We start from the raw sequence: 21,122 nt of genomic DNA on the forward strand, positions 1-21,122 counted from the left end.
TAGCCATGCTGGTTAAGTGTGCCTTGAATTCTAAATAAATCACAGACAGTGTCACCATTAAAGCACCCTCACACTATAACACCTCCTCCTCCATGCTTTACGGTGGGAAATACACATGCAGAGATTATCCGTTCACTCACACCACGTCTCACAAAGACACAGCGGTTGAACCAAACATTTCCAATTTGGACTCCAGACCAAAGGGCAGATTTCCACCGGTCTAATGTCCATTGCTCGTGTATCTTGGCCCAAGCAGGTCTCTTCTTCTTATTGGTGTCCTTTAGTAGTGGTTTCTTTGCAGTAATTTGACCATGAACAGTTGATATTGAGATGTGTCTGCTACTTGAACTCTGCGAAGCATTTATTTGGGCTGTAATTTCTGAGGCTGGTAACTCTATTGAACTTATACTCAGCAGCAGATGTAACTCTGGGTATTCCATTCCTGTGGAGGTCCTCATGAGAGCCAGTTTCATCATACCACTTGATGGTTTTTGCGACTGCACTTGAAGAAACTTTCAAAGTTCTTGAAATGTTCCATATTGACTGACCTTCATATCTTAAAGTAATGATGGACTGTCGTTTCTCTTTGCTTATTTGAGCTGTTCTTGCCATAATATGGACTTGGTCTTTTACCAAATAGGGCTATCTTCTATATACCCCACCTACCTATTCACAACACAACTGATTGGCTCAAACGCATTAAGAAATTCCACAAATTAACTTTTAACAAGGCACACCTGTTAATTGAAATGCATTCCAGGTGACTACCTCATGAAGCTGGTTGAGAGAATTCCAAGAGTGTGCAAAGCTGTCATCAAGGCAAAGGGTGGCTACTTTGAAGAATCTAAAATATAACATATGTTTTGATTTGTTTGACACTTTTTTGGTTACTACATGATTCCATATGTGTTATTTCATAGTTTTGATGTCTTCACTATTATTCTACAACAGTAGAAAATAGTAAAAATAAAGAAAAACCCTGGAATGAGTAGGTGTGTCCAAACCTTTGACTGGTACTATATATATTTATATATTTATTGGGGGGGAGGGTGTAAAGTGTTAGTCATGATGTTTGTATCAGGCGCTCTGGTAGGCACAATCAACTCTAAGGAAGATAAGGAGACACCACGCCTCTCACAGGTCTGCCAGGGCAGCCAAAGGAATCAACGGGCAGTGCCATTCAGTATCTGGGTACTGCAACAAGGTGAGACTATCCTACATATATTTTACATCTGTAGTGTGTCAAAAGAATTTACTTCCAAAGTATAATTAAGTATAATTGGTTTGCCATGAATGTTAACTCAATTGCCATTTTTTCTGTACTGTATTATGATGTTTAACGATAATTATTTATTGCAGTTACACTATATATTTAGTTGATTCGGCTATTTCAGCCACACTCGTTGCTAACAGGTGTATAAGATTGAGCACGCAGCCATGCAATCTCCATAGACAAACATTGGCAGTAGAATGGCCTTACTGAAGAGCTCAGTGACTTTCAACGTGGCACCGTCATAGGATGCCACCTTTCCAACAAGTCAGTTCATCAAATTTCTGCCCTGCTAGAGCTGCCCTGGTCAATTGCAAGTGCTGTTATTGTGAAGTGGAAATGTCTAGGAGCAACAATGGCTCAGCCGCAAAGTGGTAGGCCACACAAGCTCACATAACGGGACCGCCGAGTGCTGAAGCGCTGAAACACTCACTACTGAGTTCCAAACTGCCTCTGGAAGCAACGTCAGCACAAGAACTGTTCGTCGGGAGCGTCATGAAATGGGTTTCCATGGCTGAATAGCCGCACACAAGCCTACTTATCATTCAGATCATCAAGGACAACAACCACCCGAGCCATTGCCTGTTCATCCCGCTATCATCAAGAAGGCGAGGTCAGTACAGGTGCATCAAAGCTGGGACCAAGAGACTAAAAAACAGCTTCTATACGCCATCAGACTGTTAAACAGCCTTCACTAGCACATTAGAGGCTGCTGCCTATATACATAGATTAGAAATCACTGTCCACTTTAATAAATGGAACACTAGTCACTTTAATAATGTTTACATATATTGCATTAGTCATCTCATATGTATATACTGTATTCTATACTCTTCTACTGTATCTTAGTCTATGCCGCTCTGACATTGTTCGTCCATTTATTTATTTATATATTCTTAATTACGTTGCTTTACTTAGATTTGTGTGTATTGGGTATATGTTGTGAAATTGTTAGATATTACTTGTTAGATATACTGCACTGTCAGAGCTAGAAACACAAGCATTTCGCTACACCTGCAATAACAGCTGCTAAACACGTGTATGTGACCAATAAGATTTGATTCGATTTGATCACCATGCGCAATGCCAAGCGCCGGCTGGAGTTGTGTAAAGCTCACCACCATTGGACTCTGGAGCAGTGGACACGCGTTCTCTGGAGTGATCAATCACGCTTCACCATCTGGCAGTCTGACGGACAAATCTGGGTTTGGCGGATGCCAGGAGAACACTACCTGCTCCAATACATAGTGCCAACTGTAAAGTTTGGTGGAGGAGGAATAATGATCTGGGGCTGTTTTTCATGGTTCGGGCTAGGCCCCTTAGTTTAGTTCCAGTGAAGGGAAATCTTAACGCTACACCATACAATGACATTCTAGACGATTCTGTGCTTCCAACTTTGTGGCAACAGTTTGGGGAAGGCCCTTTCCTGTTTCAGCATGACAATGCCCCCGTACACAAAGCTAGGTCCATACAGAAATGGTTTGTCGAGATCGGTTTTGAAGAACTTGAAGAACCTGGCCTGCACAGAGCCCTGACCTCAACCCCATCGAACACCTTTGGGATGAATTGGAACACCGACTGCGAGCCAGGCCTAATCGCCCAACATCAGTGACCAACCTCACTAATGCTCTTGTGGCTGAATGGAAGCAAGTCCCCGCAGCAATGTTCCAACATCTAGTGGAAAGCTTTCCCAGAAGAGTGGAGGCTGTTACAGCAGCAAAGAGGGGACCTACTCCATATGAATGCCCATGATTTTGGAATGAGATGTTGGACGAGCAGGTGTCCACATACTTTGGGCCATGTAGTATATGTGTTTCATCTTTTAATAGTGGCTAACTTATATTGCAATCATTCATCCTGCAATGGAATTGCCATAGGCCTGTGTAAAAAACACCTCTTGCATAATTTCCTCCTGTGAACTTTGATCAGATAACCCATATAAGCTTGCTATTTCCTCATTTCATGTCTTGATCACTGAATTATCCCCTACTAAATAGCCCTTCCTACAAGTCTCCCTCAGAATAATGCCTTTGGTTTTCTACAGTAATGCTCATGTTTGTTCCACATGATGGCATAAAGTAGCCTACCCATACGGATCGTTTTAAGAGGGATTTCCATTCAATAATGGGGCGGCAGGTAGCTTAGTGGTTAAGAGCGTTGTGCCAGTAACCGAAAGGTTCTAATCCCCGAGCCGACTAGGTGAAAAATCTGTCCATGTGCCCTTGTAAATCGCTCTGGATAAGAGCGTCTGCTAAATTACTAAAATGTAAATGTAATAAAGCCTGTTTAAATACCATACAAGTATCTCCAATACAGTATTGTAATAATCTTCCCATGCCCTTTCATAGCCTATATATTCAGTTGAATTAGGCTATAGCTGAATAGGGCCGTGTGCTTTTCTACACATCTTTAAACGTGTTGTATCTCAAAAGCAAGGTATTTAGTCACTATAGTTGTCCTTAGTCCCTGCTAAAAGTCAGAGCCCCTTTCTAAACTCTTGGTTCCTGCAATACATGCTGACTAGTCCAACCAGACTTTTTCTGTAATTACGCAAACCCCAACCCCAATTGCCTAGTCCAAGTGCATAGTAGTAGTTGGTGTGGGTAAATAAATCATAATGTTTGTAATTTTCTAACCTATTGACAAAATAAATTGATTAATAATCCAATTAAGGAAATGTGAAGAACTTTCGATTTGCTCTAATTTCACATTAATGATTCAACCATAGTGCTTGCAATAGCCTACACCCATCCATGATGCATTGCATGGTTACTTGGGTGTCTAGTTGTGTAATGTTTGTCCGTGAGTATAACAAAAAATCCACAGATGCACTTTTCACCCTGCTTTCACGGTCTAGCCACAACAACTAAACTAAGTAATTATTTGTGTCCAGTGTTTAGGCCTATGGGAGGGGGAAATACAGACAGACTACAGAGTAGCTTACAGCCAATGCTGCTATAGCCTAGTGTAGGCAGCTTCGCATATTGCTGTATTCACTTGGAACCCTTAGCATTCACACCACGCAGTCTCTCCTATTCCAGTCTCGCTCATCCATTCTCTCTGATTTCATCCCTTCCTTTTAGACGCTTAGCATCAGCAAGGCTCCCTTTCATCCATCCCTACCTCTTGAACTGTGGAAATAAAACAATGGCAAACAACTTCGCCAGAATTTTGTCCTCCAAACGAAATGTGGGGATTCTGTCATTAATTGGAGCCGGGTCTTTGACAGCGGGCTTTCTGCTCAACCATGAACATGTCACCGCTGGAGCGCAAGTACGGAGAGTGTACCCTGCCAGGTAAACCACGACGCACTTTACTGCTAAATATGGACATTTTCAGTCTAGCCATTTCAAGTGCGAGAGCATATTGACATATTGTCATTCAGGATTTAGATACAGTAGCCTAATACGTGAATAATATGCTGACCTAGATGAAATTATTTGACTGTCAAGGCAATTCGAGCGACTGGAGACGATTGTGTTTTTTTGAGTCTTTCCATCATAAATAAGCTAGCCTATTTGTGAAAATTATAACCGACCTAGGCCTGTTTATTCTCGAAATATATTAAACTTATATTGCGCCACGTTCTTTATGCCCAATAATGAATCATTAATATACATATAAAGAATGAAAGATGCATTTTCTCACAATAATTATCTGAATGCTACATGGTACCATGAGGGAATGTTTTTCCAACAAATTCTAGGCTACATTGAAATGCTGAAATTGAGTTCTTGATTGATGAGAGGGGTGTGCTTTTTCCGGGACCATGGTGGAATGGTCTAGATTTGACCTTATATGACCTGCATTGGGTCTGGGAAAACTCTGCTTTTGTGGCTTTATAGGCCTAATGATAGGCAGAATCTACCGCACACCCAAAACCGAATGGAGGTGCTGTAGGTAAAATGCTAAACTGGAAAATGTGATTGCATCATGTCATGTGTATTAAGAATTAGATAATATTTCGTTTCCAAAGGATAGTTGAAGAATGCTCGACTTCTGGTGTGACCAGATTGTATCATGTTTGTCGACACTGATGCGTCATCGGTGATGACTGCGCTCTGTGCCAGGTGTATACTGTACATAGCGCATGCATGCAGTACATGCCAAAAGCCCGCAACTAGTGGTAGGCTATGTCAAAGAAAAGCTCAGGTAAGATATAATTATAGCTAGCTCTTAACAGTCAGAGCCATAGATGGAAATCTCTGTAGGTGTTGAAGTGCAGTGAGTCTTAGGTTATAATTCTCAGGAGCATCATAATAATGAGCACCAATTAGTCATGTACACATTTCCAATTGAATTTAGAATTTAAACTGTCCTTGTGGTTGTTTATCAATTACAATGATATAGCAATCTTTTGTGAGTGACTGACTGTGTCCTGACAGTGCGGAGTACCCGGACCTACGCAAGCACAACAACTGCATGGCCAGCCACCTGACCCCTGCCATCTATGCCAAGCTGGTGGAAAAGGCCACGCCCAACGGGTACTCCCTGGACCAGGCCATCCAGACTGGTGTGGACAACCCTGGGCACCCCTTCATCAAGACCGTGGGCATGGTGGCAGGGGACGAGGAGTCATACGAGGTCAGAACAAGGGGCATTAGTTTGAGGCAGCAGTTAAAGGTCAACGTAGTGAAGCCATAGGCTGTGTTTGTTCTCTCAAAGAATTGATTGAAATCATGATGCAATTTACGCCTACACATACAGACCGTAGTTTTCTGTAGCTAGTTACAGAAAGCTAAACCAACAACCACAAACCAAAATGGTAAATGCAGGTCCAAAGAAGAACGCTAGCTAGCAATTGATTTGTTTTTGCATCTTTTTTGGGAACATCTGATGACCTAACGTGGTGAGGGATGAACATGAATTTCTTCAGTCATGATGCAAGTGGCACTATGCAGTCAAATCCTTCCACATGGAATTTCTAGTTTGACCAGCAACTGATATTTTTGAATTCGGTTGTCATTTTGGCAAGCTTGTTAGCAACAAACTATTTAGCTAGCTTCTAACCTAGTGTTTGACATGCAATGTGATCTCGTAATGCACAGTGTCGACGAGTGTCCTGACGAAGGCACTATGTGTGATTTAGTATTGTTTTCTTTGGCAACTGTGGTATAAGCAGGATAAACGCCTCCGTTCTGTACATTACCATGGAAAAATGTACTCCGCAAAGGGACTTGCGCTGCGTCGTCCATTATTTCCAAGTTATATCATGGCATTGTTGAATACTGGTTTCTGATTGGCTTGAAGGGCATTCTAGAGCGTGCATTACTTCCCTATAACACACGGTATATCAGCACGGTAGAATTCAATGGCTATAGTTAATTTCATAAATGTTCTATGTTTGAATTTTCATAATAGCAAGCTAGGACTGATGGTTAGCTAAACGAGCAAGTCTGTTGGTTTGGTTACCAAGGCAACTACTGTAGCTATCTAGTCAACTTGCTAGCTACTTCAGTGGATGTTGAACACATTTCTACCTGCAAATGAACAAATATCTAGCGGCAAATGTGTTAAATTATAGCTATGGTATGAAAGGGCCATATACCACACCCCCTCGGGCCTTATTGCTTAACTAAACTACATGTTAATACTATACTGTAAGCCTGTCTAGTAGTTTGTAAAGTGACAATGATAATTTAAAGAACTCCCATCCTTTCAGCTTAGGTGTGACAACTATTGTAGGCTATATTATGATGTTATATGGTCAGACTTCTGATGTGGATGTGGGGGGTTTCAGGTGTTTGCAGAACTCCTTGACCCAGTCATCAAGGAGCGGCACAATGGCTACGACCCTCAGACTATGACCCATCCCACCGACTTGGACTCCAGCAAGGTATAGAGATGCAACATCACTGAAAACAACAGTATAGGGCGGCGTCCCAAATGGCACCCTATTCCTTTTGTAGTGCACTACTTTTGACCAGGGAATAGGGTGTAGGCCCTGGTCAGAAGTAGTGCACTATAAAGGGAATAGGATGCCATTTGGGATGCTGCCTAGATGTGACAGTGTGCCCTCACTAGTGAGATTAATATAACTGTCTGAATGGTGGCACTGTCCTTTAGCACCAAGTTTGCCCTGACCATTGCTATCTCTACCTAATCTCTTTTCAGCAACACACACAGACGATGTTAGGCGCTGCATACTACTCTGTTACCTAACATTAAAAGGTGGACAGATTCACTCACCGGACACTTCACCAGGGGAGAACGACTGCCCCCTTTCATTGAAGCCATGTAGTTCAAGGCCGACCGAGGTGCTGCAGGCTGTTGTTTTCAGAAAGCAGGATCCCCCATTATAGTCAATGGGAAAATGGAATCTTCATATAAAGAACAAATTCGAAGACAATCATGGTACCAATAGTTGCTTCTATTACACCAGATGTATGTCCTTGAACCAATTATTTTGAAATCGCACACAGAAGAAGTTATAAGGATAGTTTAGTTGCTACCGGCAGCCTGCAGTACCCCAGTCGGCCTTCAACTTGAGATACTCCATGAGAGGGGGCAGTTGTTCTCCCCTGGTCGCAGCTTGCAACATCACTTCCTGGAGTAGTTCAAACTGCGCTTGTTATGTCTTGAGAATCCCACCCATGAGACCTCTTACCAAGATAAAACAGACTTCCTGAGCTTCAAATGCGCCATTGAGTCGTCACATAGGAATGAATGCTGTGACGTTGGCTTTGTCCATTCATATACAGTCAATGCATTACACTAATCAGTTATACCAGCTAATATTATATCATTAGGCAGTAAATCCATTGCGCATACTAGAATGTTATGTTACGTGAATATATTATATGCTACAATGAATTATATGGCATACAAATCATTTGTTAAGGGAACAAAATATAGAAACAATCATATGTCTTGACTTGGCTTATACCCTTTTGCTCTTTGGGGATCATAGATCATTCACAAACTTCCTCCATCAATTTCGGTGTTGTGATACTAGGCCTATATGTAATACTATTTACTATACTAAATGCCATTCATTCTTTTTCTATTTCTCTCCATTTGCAGCTCACGTCTGGCAACTTTGACGAGCGCTACGTGCTGTCATCGCGGGTCAGGACTGGCCGTAGCATCAGGGGGCTAAGCCTGCCCCCGGCGTGTACCCGGGCGGAACGCCGCGAGGTGGAGAGGGTGGTGGTTGACGCCCTGGCTGGCCTGAAGGGGGACCTGGCAGGGACCTACTACAGCCTCACCCACATGACAGACCAGGAGCAGCAGCAGCTCATTGACGTGAGTCAAGAGGCCAATCCATTTGACGTGTTTTAAGGAAATAAAGGAGAGTGAGAAAAGGGAAACAATAGCAATTATTTTTTTTAGGACTGATATTGCTCCACTTTCATTAAGACAGCATTTCCTGACTCTTTTGTTTTGATACAGGACCACTTCCTGTTTGACAAACCCGTGTCCCCTCTGCTGACCTGTTCGGGGATGGCTCGTGATTGGCCAGACGCACGCGGTATCTGGTAAGCACCTGTTAGTTATAGATACGGACCCTTAGTGGTCATAAACAGTCGTAACAGTGAGAGGTTTTCATTGTTTCACTGTTATTTGCATACAGTTCGTGCTACACATCAACATGACCCTTCTTTATGGAGGATTTCCTTCTTGCAAAATAATGCCCACTAGCTTGTAGCTCCTCTAGATTGAGCCTTAAACGTGCATTAGTGGCAGGGAGCCTAGCAGTTAGTGTTGGTCGGGTAACCGAAAGGTGGCTGGTTCAAATACCTGAGGCGACAAGGTGAAAAATCTGTCGACGTGTCCTTGAGCAAGGCACTTAACCCTAATTTGCTCTAGGGCCGCTGTACTACTATAGCTTACCCTATGCTTCCCAGTTGATACTGTTCGTGCATATATTCTGACAAAATCTTGTGACATTTTTGTTGGTTTTGGTGTTATGCAGTTTTTTTGTTGTTTTTTGCTGTTCCAGCACACATTTTTTCTTGAGGCTAGTCGAAGTTCGGTAGACGAAGTCTACACCCCTTCGTCGGTGATTGGTCAACAGTAGGGATTCTTCAATTACGTGTTTGTTGTCATTCAATGAGAGAAGACTAGTTTTCATGTACATTTTGTTCACTTTAGAAATACTGCACCAAACATCTAACATGTAAAATTGCGTGACTGAGACCTCCTCGGCAAAAACTTCTTAATTGATTACAGATTTCTTGATTTATCTTAGATTAATTCGGACTATTTTGAAGAAGTGTATATTGGCTATTTGTTGCTAGGGCGTCTCAAGAGGGACAAACTGTAATATTTCTCTATTTTCAACCGAAGGTCTTTTAATGGGCAGCTCAACCACTTTTCAAACTCATTTTCATTATCTTCAGCGCAATACCAGTGTCTATGTCATATGTAACAATAAAAGTGCATTTCTACTTTTTTGTAGAAAAAAATATAAAGTTAAAAAGTTCTACCTAATGACATCATTTTCAAACACTATGAGATTCGCGGTGACGTGGGGAAAAATAAAATACCCTCCCTCTGGCTAAAAACTCGTTACAGGTTTTGAAAATCCCAGTTTTTCTTACTTTTAATCCTACCCTGTGATGTCACAGAGAAGCATTTTTTAGGACCTTATCTATTTAACCACAGATCTTAGAAACATACCATTTTCACATATTTAGACACTGGTATTGTGCTGGAGATTATGAATATGAGGTTGAAAAGTGGTGGAATTGCCGTTTAAGGGAGTATGCTAGGCAGAGATGTTCGCTTTGCCTAGCCATGAATCTTCTAGGTGCAAACCGAACCTAGTATGTGGACGCCTTAAGACTGACCCTGTAAAACACCTAATTTCACTGCACCTGTCCGATGTATGTGACAATAAAAACATAAACGACAATAACAGACAATCAGGGCCAGAGCTACATATGAGGACATATTATTTTACTTTTTTGGAACTCAGTCAGGGTCTCAACTTACTGTTGAGAGTTAAAATAGTAGAATACACAAGGTGCAATTTCGAAACTTGGTTGTACATTGGCTGTTTTTCTCTTGTTATATGTCACTCACTAACCAGGTTTCCATCCAACCTTTTCATGCGCGTAAAGTACAATTTCATGACAGGCCTGATGGAAACAGAACATTTCCCGGTAAACTTTCCAAATGTCGACAAAACAAAATACGCTAGACAAGTTGGGATCTTTTTGTGTCAGTAAAATGAATTATGCGAGAAATGTCAGTGGAAACGCTTTTGTGCGCAAATATTTATATAATAACCATCATATCGAAGTTGACCTGGAGTCACACGATGACATGGTGTGTGGTCCTCCCACTGATTTGTCGGGAAAGAATGCAGTTTATTAGGTTACAGATTAAATAAAGGATGATGACCTTCACAGGGTGGTGAAAGTGCAAGGTGATGAGCTTGATGCTCCTTTCCAATAAATATTGAGGGTCTTATTCTGGGGACATGATAATCGATGCTTGGCTGCTGTTTGACAAATAAAAGTAATCTCGCTCTTTTGTCCATAATAGTAATCTCATCAGGTAGGCTATAGGTGCACTCTAGCCAACAATGTGCAGATAGCAGTGTGCGCACGTGCCAAGACCAGAGTGGGCACACTCACTATATAACGCAACATGTTTTGTGAGAAAACCATCAGTAGAGTTGAAAATGCGATGGAAACCCATTTAACTTGTGTTTTTATTCGGTACATGGGAATTTAACTGCAAAAGGTATTTAATGTGCACTACCTCATCACACACAGCCTTTTATCTGCAACAAGCCAATTTCATGGAAACATCGTTGGAGGGAAAACATGCATATTGTTTTTATGCGGATTTGAGAATATTCACATTAAAATCTGTTGCCAATTGGATGGAAACCTAGCTATAGACAGTCACTAAATTAGCCCATATCTGTTCAAATTAGTCTAGTTAGACTAGCCAGCTATCTAAACTTTTAGTTATCATGGCCGAATTACCGACCGGGCAAGCAGGGCACATGCCCAGGGGCCCTGACCTCCAGGGGGCCCCCATTGATGTAGCTAGTCACTCTTGCTCAGATATCATAATTAACATGGCATAAGGCATGGCAAAATGTGTAGAATTGCAGGAAATTAGCTGTAAAACTGCACAATAAAATACAAATCTCTAAAGCAAATGTATTTGTTTACCTTTTGTTAATAAAATAATTTTCTGCTAACAGATCGCACTGTACGTATTAAATTATAGTTTTCAATCCCGGTGCTGAGTTAATGTGAGTTAATGTGCAGCGGCTAATTGTATACAGTGCCTTCAGAAAGTATTCATACCCCTTGACTTATTCCACATTTTGTTGTGTTACAGCCTGAATTCAAAATGGACTAATTAAATAAAACATCTCACCCATCTACACACAATACCCCATAATGACAAAGTGAAAACATGTTTTTAGAAATGTTGGCAAATGTATTGAAAATCAAATACAGAAATATCTCATTTACATAATTATTCACACCCCTGAGTCAATACTTTGTAGAAGCACCTTTGGCAGCGACTACAGCTGTGAGTCTTTCTGGGTAAGTCTTTTCAGGTCTTGTCATAGATTTTCAAGGAGATTTAAGTCAAAACTGTAACTCGGCCACTCAGGAACAGTCACTGTCTTTTTGGTAAGCAGCTCCAGTGTAGATTTGGCCTTGTGTTTTATGTTATTGTCCTGCTGAAAGGTGAATTCATCTCCCAGTGTCTGGTCCATCATTTTTTATCCTGAAAACCTCCCCAGTCCTTAACGATTACAAGCATACCCATAACATGATGCAGCCACCACTGTTCTTGAAAATATGGAGAGTAGTACTCAGTAATGTGTTGTATTGGATTTGCCCCAAACATAACACTTTGTATTCAGGACACAACGTTAATTTCTTTGCCACATTTTTAGCAGTATTACTTTAGTGCAAACAGGATGCATGTTTTGTAATATTTGTATTCTGTACAGGCTTCCTTCTTTTCACTCTGTCAATTAGGTTAGTATTGTGGAGTAACTACAATGTCATTGACCCATCCTTAGTTTTCTCCTATCACAGCCATTAAACACGAACTGTTTTAGTCACCATTGGCCTCATGGTGAAATCCCTGAGCGGTTTCCCTCCTCTCCAGCAACTGATTTAGGAAGGACACCTGTATCTTTGTAGTAACTGGGTGTATTGATATACCATCCAAAGTGTTAATAACTTCACCATGCTCAAAGGTATATGCAATGTCTGCCCTTATTTGTGAGGCATTTGAAAACCTCCCTGGTCTTTGTGGTTGAATCTATGTTTGAAATTCACTGCTCGACTGATAATACAGATACTTGTATGTGTGGTGTACAGAGATGAAAGATAGTCATTCAAAAATCCTATTAAACACTATTATTGCACATAGTGAGTCGATGCAACTAATTATGTGACTTGTTAAGCACATTTGTACTCCTGAACTTATTTAGGCTTGCCATAACAAAGGGGTTGGATACTTATTGACTCAAGACATTTCAGATTTTCATTTTTAATTAATTTCTAAAAACAGAATTTCACTTTGACATTATGGGGTATTGTTTGTAGGCCAGTGACAAAAAAATCTCAATTGAATCCATTTTAAATTCAGGCTGGAACAGAACAAAATGTGGAAAAAGTCAATTGGCTATGTGTTTGTAGATTGACTGAGGTGAATGAAGTACAGCAACCAATGTGATAATGGCTGGGGTAATTTTTGTTTGTTTTAGCTGTTCTCCAAATGGCATTTTAGAGTTTTTAAATTGTATAGAAATGCAGTAAATGAGCTTCAACTTTCTTTACATTTATAAGAAAGTTAACCCCCTTTCACCCCCCTCAAGACCTCACTAAAACTCAGACCCTGGCTATGGCCCTGCAGACAATGCCCTCTCCGCATTGAGTTTCAGCCGGTGGCCAAAAATAGCCTGGTGCCAACCACAACCCTGTCATGGCCCACTCCAGCATCGATCACCAGCCTCCCTTTTACCCCCCTCTGTGCCTACAGCATACCAAACTCTTCTTCTCTCCTATATAATTCACCCTCTCTCTCTCCGTTTGACAGCTCTCCTCCTTTCATCCTGCCCTCCGCTCTCCTGGCTCCAGACCTGTCAATTACTTCATTAAATTCTCTAATTGTTTTTAGGAAGTCCGTTTTTAGTCAATGCAATTCATTACAATGCATTACAATGAGATTATTAATTGTATGGCATTACTGTATGCATAACAATGCATTACTATGAGATTATTGCTTATTGCATTACGGTATGCATAACAATGCATTACTATGAGATTATTGCGTATATGGCAATACTGTATGCATAACAATGCATTACTATGAGATTATTGTGTATATGGCAATACTGTATACGGCCACCATCACCTCAATGTTTTGTGAATGAAGTTATAAAGTAAGTACATTTATGGTAAATGGAACCCGGGACATCAACTCTAGCTGGTGCAATGGAGAATAGGAAAATGATCTCTTAGTCATATACTGATATTGTCTAACTCAATCCATTATGACGAGGGCTCCGAGGAATGTATTTCCTTTTACCAACATTAAGGAAAAGCATTGATATCAATGGTTGAGATCAGCTCCGCCGAAATAGTCTACGGACGCTGGTGGCAATGGTGGGATCTGTTTCCATTGGGTAGCAAGTATTTGTGTTTTTAAAAACACACATGTTGATTTCAATATTGATTTAAGTATTGGTTTAAGAGTGATTTTAAACCATCTCCACTCCTTTGTACCAAACCCAGGCACAACAACACGAAGACCTTCCTCATCTGGATCAATGAAGAGGATCACACCAGGGTCATCTCTATGGAGAAGGGAGGCAACATGAAGAGAGTCTTTGACCGCTTCTGCACAGGCCTTAAAGAGGTGCACACACACACTCACACACTTTAATTATTTATCTAATTGTTCCAAGTTCCTCATTAGATGCAGATGCAGGAGACGCCAAAATGTCAAAGCAAGGACTGTTATTGAACAGTAGCAATGACTACACTACACACACTCAGAAATACACACAAGTATTTGAATACTACAGTGCATTCGGAAAGTATTCAGACCCCTTGACTTTTTCCACATTTTGTTACATTACAGCCTTATTCTAAAATTGATTAAATAAAACATTTTCCTCATCAATCTACATACAATACCCCATAATGACAAAGCAAAAACTGGTTTTTAGAAATCTCTTCAAATGTGTGACAAATAAAAAACAGAAATACCTTATTTACTTAAGTATTCAGACCCTTTGCTATGAGACTCGAAATTGAGCTCATCCTTGAGATGTTTCTACAACTTCATTGAAGTCCACCTGTGGTGAATTCAATTGATTGGACATGATTTGGAAAGACACACACCTGTCTATATAACGTCCCACAGTTGACAGTGCATGTCAGAGCAAAAACCAAGCCATGAGGTTTAAGGAATTGTCCGTATAGCTCAGAGACAGGATTGTTTTGAGGCACAGATCTGGGGAAGGGTACCAAAACATTTCTGCAGCATTGAAAGTCCCCAAGAACACAGTAGCCTCCATCATTTGGAACCACCAAGACTCTTCCTAGAGCTGGCCGCCCGGCCAAACTGAGCAATCGGGGGAGAATAGCCTTGGTCAGGGAGGTGACCAAGAACCCGATGGTCACTCTGACAGAGCTCCAGAGTTCCTCTGTGGAGATGGGAGAACCAATCAGGCCTTTATGATAGAGTGGCCAGACGGAAGCCACTCCTCAGTAAAAGGCACATGGAAGCCCTCTTGGAGTTTGCCAAAAGGCACCTAAAGACTCTCAGACCATGAGAAACGAGATTCTCTGCTCTGATGAAACCAAGATTGAACTCTTTGTCCTGAATGCCAAGCGTCACATCTGGAGGAAACCTGGCACCATCCCTACGGTGAAGCATGGTGGTGGCAGCATCATGCTGTGGGGATGTTTTTCAGCAGCAGGGACTAGTCAGGATCGAGGCAAAGATGAACGGACCAAAGTACAGAGAGATCCTTGATGAAAACCTGCTCCAGAGCACTCAGGACCTCAGACTGGGGCGAAGGTTCACCTTCCAACAGGACAACGATCCTAAGCACACAGCCAAGACAATGCAGGAGTGGCTTCGGGACAAGTCTCTGAATGTCCTTGAGTGGCCCAGCCAGAGCCCGGACATTAACCCGATCAAACATCTCTGGAGAGACCTGAAAATAGCCCGGCAGCGACACTCCCCATTCAACCTGACAGAGCTTGAGAGGATCTGCAGAGGAGAATGGGAGAAACTCCCCAAATACAGGTGTGCCAAGCTTGTAGTGTCATACCAAAGAAGACATGAGGCTGTAATCACTGCCAAAGGTGCTTCAACAAAGTACTGAGTAAAGGGTCTGAATACTTATGTAAAGGTGATATTTCCAGGGTTTTTAAATATACATTTGCTAAAAAATCTAAAAACCAGTTTTTGCTTTGTCATTATGGGGTATTGTGTGTAGATTGATGAGGGGAAAAAACAATTTCATCAATTTTAGAATAAGGCTGTAACGTAACAAAATGTGGAAAAAGTCAAGGGGTCTGAATATTTTCAGAATGCATTGTATATATGGACCCAGAATATAACATGGTAGCGTACAAGAACCTGGGATTTTTGAAGGTCAAGACAAAGATACACACCCGATCACTATATGGCTGCTGACCGACAGTGTATGTTTGCAAGATAAATTGCATTTCATTTTAAAATCTATGTTTTCATCTAATCTAAAGTTGTAATGCAATGTTTGGTCAGGTGGAGAGGCTGATTCAGGAGAAAGGCTGGGAGTTCATGTGGAATGAGAGACTGGGCTACATCCTCACCTGCCCCTCCAACCTGGGCACTGGGCTCCGCGCTGGTGTACACGTCAACCTGCCCAAGCTCAGCAAGGTAACACACACACAAACTGCAATATCTACTCAGAGCACCAACAATCATACACAGCAAAAATTGAGTCTTACCTTAATTTTGTTTATCTTGTATTGAGTGAAAATGAATTTTAAATGACTTTTTTTCTTACCAAGATACATTATCTTACTACATTGGCAGATCATGTTGCTTATTTTGACCTAAAAAGGCTTGACACGAGTGGGGTAAGGTAATTTCTCTTGTGTCAAGATATTTTCTCTTGTGTCAAGATATTTTTTCTTAATAAGACGACTTACTAAGATAAATATTTGTCTTGCCCCATACAGATCTACACACTCACAAACACACAAACCTCTATACCCTCACACCAGCGACCAACAAGATCCCCACTTTCTAGTCATTCAAGCCCCATTAGTCTTCTGAAAATTCCTCTCCCCTAACCAGGGCCATGCTTGTGAGCAAAACGTTTTTACATCGGAAATGAGTGTTTCCTGTTGGACAAGTTCAGATCGTATCTCTTCATTTCGGACCGTTTTCCTACGTTTTGTGCCCTATCAAAATCAAATCAAATTGTATTGGTCGCATACACATAATTAGCAGATGTTATTGCGGGTGTGGTGAAATACTTGTGTTCCTAGCTCCAACAGTGCAGTAGTATCTAACAATTCACACAAATCTAAAAGTAAAATAATGGAATTAAGAAATATATAATATTAGGATGAGCAATGTCAGAGTGGCATTGACTAAAATACAGTAGAATACAGTATATACATATGAAATTAGTAAAGCACTATGTAAACATTATTAAAGTGACCAGTGTTCCATTATTAAAGTGACCAGTGATTCCATGTCTATGTACATAGGGCAGCAGCCTCTAAGGTGCAGGGTTGAGTAACCGGGTGGTAGCCGGCTAGTGACAGTGACTAAGTTCAGGGCTGGGTACTGGGTGGAGGCCGGCTAGTGATGGCTATTTAACGGTCTGATGGCCTTGAGATAGAAGCTGTTTTTCAGGGTCTCGGTCCCAGCTTTGATGCACCTGTACTGACCTCGCCTTCTGGATGATAGCGAGGTGAACAGGCCGTGGCTCGGGTGGTTGATGTCCTTGATGATCTTTTTGGCCTTCCTGTGACATTGGGTTCTGTAGGTGTCCTGGAGGGCAGGCAGTGTGCCCCCGGTGATGCGTTGGGCAGACCGCACCAGCCTCTGGAGAGCCCTGCGGTTGCAGGCGGCGCAGTTTCCGTACCAGGTGGTGATACAGCCCGACAGGATGCTCTCAATGGTGCATCTGTAAAAGTTTGTGTCTGTAACCCCACTGCAGGACCCCCGCTTCACAAAGATCCTGGACAACCTGCGTCTGCAGAAGAGGGGCACCGGAGGAGTGGACACTGCAGCCGTGGGCAGCACCTTTGACATCTCCAACCTGGACAGACTGGGACAGTCAGAGGTAATAGGGAATACATAGTGTAGGGTGAAGTTTCTCTTAGACACTGATCTTGAGTCAGTTTGGAATTTCCCCCCACTAATGGTTAAGGTTAGGATTGGGAAAGGGAAGCTGATTCTAGATCTGCCACTGCCACGGGGTGCATCTCAATAGTCTAAAATGGCATACTCTCCACTCCTCTCGTTTACCTGCACCTACAATACATTAAAATACAAGGCAATGCAATAAAAGTTATTATCCCAAATGAAGAAATTCACTTGGTCATTACAACTAATGTAGGACTGAGATGGAGGACATTCATCAATAGCCTAAGCTCCTTATGAGCCAAGGGCTTAAGAAGGCAAATCAAAAGCTGTTATTCAAAATCTGAGAAGGTAGGTCAACACAATACGGTGAAGAGTACCAAATGCATTTGCTTTACAGCTCGATATAGTAAATGAGAGGATATGAGCGAGGAAGCCATTTTAGACTACTGAGATGCGGCCATGGGGTTGTACTGGAAGGCTTGAACAATGTCTTGAGGAGAGACTGTCTTGCCTCTGTTTGTGTGTTGTGTACCCTCTTGTGTTCCCAGTCATGCTGTCATGCCTGTGTCTGCATGCGAGATGGTGACATAGATAAAGGAAGACAATGGGACTATTCTGTATTATGTGTTGTTGGTGGTGTGAGTCCTGGAGAGCCACAATATGTGCAGAGTACCAGACACTTGTTCTGGCAGCTCTTGGTGGCCCAATGCCCTATTAAGACACTTTCTGTTGGTGGTTCATTTATTATGGCAGTTACCTGTAGATCCTCCACTAACACTGTGCATTTACACACACACACACACACTCACACACACACCAATTAAGATGTGGTTGACTATTTGAATCAGGTATGGGAAAAAAGCCTGCACACACTGCCGCTCTCCAGGACCAATCGGTGAGGAATGCAGATATGTTAAACACCTAACTAGATGTTGTGAGATCTGGCACAGTCTGCAATGCAGTCGTTCTCCAACACACCCACTGTCTCTCTGTGTGATCAGGTCCAGCTAGTGCAGACGGTGGTGGACGGCGTCAACTACCTGATCGACTGTGAGAAGAAACTGGAGAAGGGTCAGGACATCAAGATCCCCCCGCCGCTCAAGAAGTAGACCACCCAACCCCCAACCCAGATATACCGCTTCTTACCAACCTCTCTGTCTCATCCCCATCAGAGCCATAAGTAATGTACCGATTTAGTCCAACTCTGTTTGAGATGTCGAATTGAAATGGCACCAAATGTTCCAAGAACATTACATTCCGGTAGGAATGCACATTTAGAATGTTCTAGTGCATACCTTGTGCATACCTAGTGCATACCTAGTGCATACCTATGGCTCTAATCCCAATGCAACTATATGCAATGGAACTCCTTCTACTTAATAGCCCCCAACCTGACACCTAAGCCTGTTAACTAAACTACAGCATGTCCTATACTCTATGTGTCCGATACTACTACTTCCTTGCCTCCTGTCCTCTGTATCGGATGTGGACGAACATGGCTACACCCTATACTGATACTGCTACAGTAGTATAATCCATCCATTTGTGGTAGTCTACACCCATAGTGTAACCATGTAGTGATAGATGACAACTTGAATGGACTTGAATGTAGCACAACAACCATGTCGGACTGAAAAGACTCAGGTTTCTTAGGGGTTTGTATGCTGAAGTTAATAGTTCATAATAAGACACAGGTTAAACGAAGTCGGACTAACAATAACTCATGCTAAACTACTGTGCTCAGTGCTTGATGATGTACTGTATGTATTAAGCAGCAATATCATTTCAACCCACCATTGAATGTCATTCTCGGACATATTTTAATAAAGAAACCATCTATTTAAACCATCTTTCCTCTCTCATTCGTCATTAATATTATAAACCTGTTACGTGCCTGTGTGTTGTTGACCCATAGACTTATATCATTGTGTTGAACTTGACCACATTGTAACCTGTAACTGTTCAAAGCGTGTGTGTGTCTGCGTGTGTGTGATTTCATCCCATCATGAAAGCAAAGCTTTGAGTGACTTATTACAGTAGATGGGTGCCATGGTAACCAAGCTCTCAGTGCTTGACTGTGATCAGCTAGGTAGGGCTTGGTGTCATGTGACAATACTGATCCTCATAACACTGCATTGTGCTATAACCAACCACTGTACATTACCAAGACGTATGGCCAAAGGGAGTTAGCATTGATTGGATTTCTATGCATTTGATTGAAATACTGTAAATCACTGATTAGTGTGAACAAACTATGATAACGTGTAGCCAATATACCCATCTGTCGTGCAGTTTAAGGTCATAATCTGAGTAGCATTCACAATATTGCACAATTACTACAATCGTTAATACTTCATTAAAGACTGGGAAAGAAATTATAACATGTTCTGATACTAGATGTTCTAACAAGAGCACTGTCTCTTACAACTGACTTCAGATCTGCCAGCCAGGCTATTTGACATTGTAACATAATATGTGCTAGAATACTAGGGGATCAATTTGTCTTGTTCCTAATGCTGAACACTGACATTGCAACAGCATCTGTGTTATTCAGAGCCGCAAATAGAGCAGCAAATAAACCCTGAAGTGTTTGTATTACAAGGTTTTAGGAATCCCTCTCTCTATCCAACCGGTGATTGTTTGAAAAGCATTGGAGCGGCATGTTGTGTTACTGAAATCTGGGTTGATGACACCATAGCGAAACGTTTTGCAACGGAAAACGAAAATGAGCAGTTCCTCCCGGTCTTTTTCTGTTTGGTGCCTACTGAACCCTGTACAATACAGCCAAGCTACTTGAAGCGCCCCAGCATGCTTTGCATTGCATTCTGCAGACCTTGGTCCTCCTCCCAAATCTCACAGGGGGAAAATTGTACGTTGCCATGGCAACCATCTTACGGAGGAACGGGAACTAGGAACTCCAAGGGGGGCTTTGTGTATGCACAGCCAACAAATCCTCAAGCCTTCAGTGGAGCTGCAGGATGCACAGGCACAATGACAAGCCAGAAAGCACAGACTCATCATAGCATACAGAAGTCCTGTTTATACCTGGTGCTAACATTGTGTCCACATTTTTAGACTGGTGTAGAAAATTCAAATAACATGGGCTATACAAGGTGTCGAAAGCATTCCACAGGGATGCTGGCCCATGTTTTGATTATCTTCCTGACCACTTACTGAGGTAGACGGGGACTTGTTGTATCTGGATCATCTTGATCAGATCACGAAAACCACATGTCAATGCAAGATGTAATCAGGGCCTGTAGGGGGAGGGCACCACTCTTGTTTCTTTTTTCCATGACACAGACTGACCAGGTGAATCCAGGTGAAATCTATGATCCCTTATTGATGTCACTTGTTAAATACACTTCAATCAGTGTAGATGAAGGGGAGGAGACTGGTTAAAGAAGGATTTTTAAGCCTTGAGACAACTGAGACATGGATTGTGTATACAGTGGGGAAAAAAAGTATTTAGTCAGCCACCAATTGTGCAAGTTCTCCCACTTAAAAAGATGAGAGAGGCCTGTCATTTTCATCA

At 41.9% G+C, this 21,122-nt stretch overlaps 1 protein-coding gene across 1 annotated transcript; it reads left to right on the forward strand.

Moving 5' to 3' along the window:
- Positions 1-4,361: 4,361 nt before the first annotated feature.
- Positions 4,362-19,437, forward strand: LOC311135511 (creatine kinase U-type, mitochondrial-like). The gene is made up of 9 exons (XM_084169522.1): positions 4,362-4,566; positions 5,656-5,854; positions 7,011-7,106; positions 8,294-8,515; positions 8,663-8,748; positions 13,999-14,122; positions 16,007-16,141; positions 17,439-17,564; positions 18,589-19,437. The coding sequence occupies exons 1-9, from the start codon at positions 4,418-4,420 to the stop codon at positions 18,694-18,696; spliced, it is 1,245 nt and encodes a 414-aa protein (XP_084025648.1). The 5' UTR covers positions 4,362-4,417; the 3' UTR covers positions 18,697-19,437.
- The last annotated feature ends 1,685 nt before the right edge of the window (positions 19,438-21,122 follow it).

This window comes from Coregonus lavaretus (genome assembly GCF_964263955.1).
Source record: "Coregonus lavaretus genome assembly, chromosome: 9".
NCBI classification, from domain to species: Eukaryota; Metazoa; Chordata; class Actinopteri; order Salmoniformes; family Salmonidae; genus Coregonus; species Coregonus lavaretus.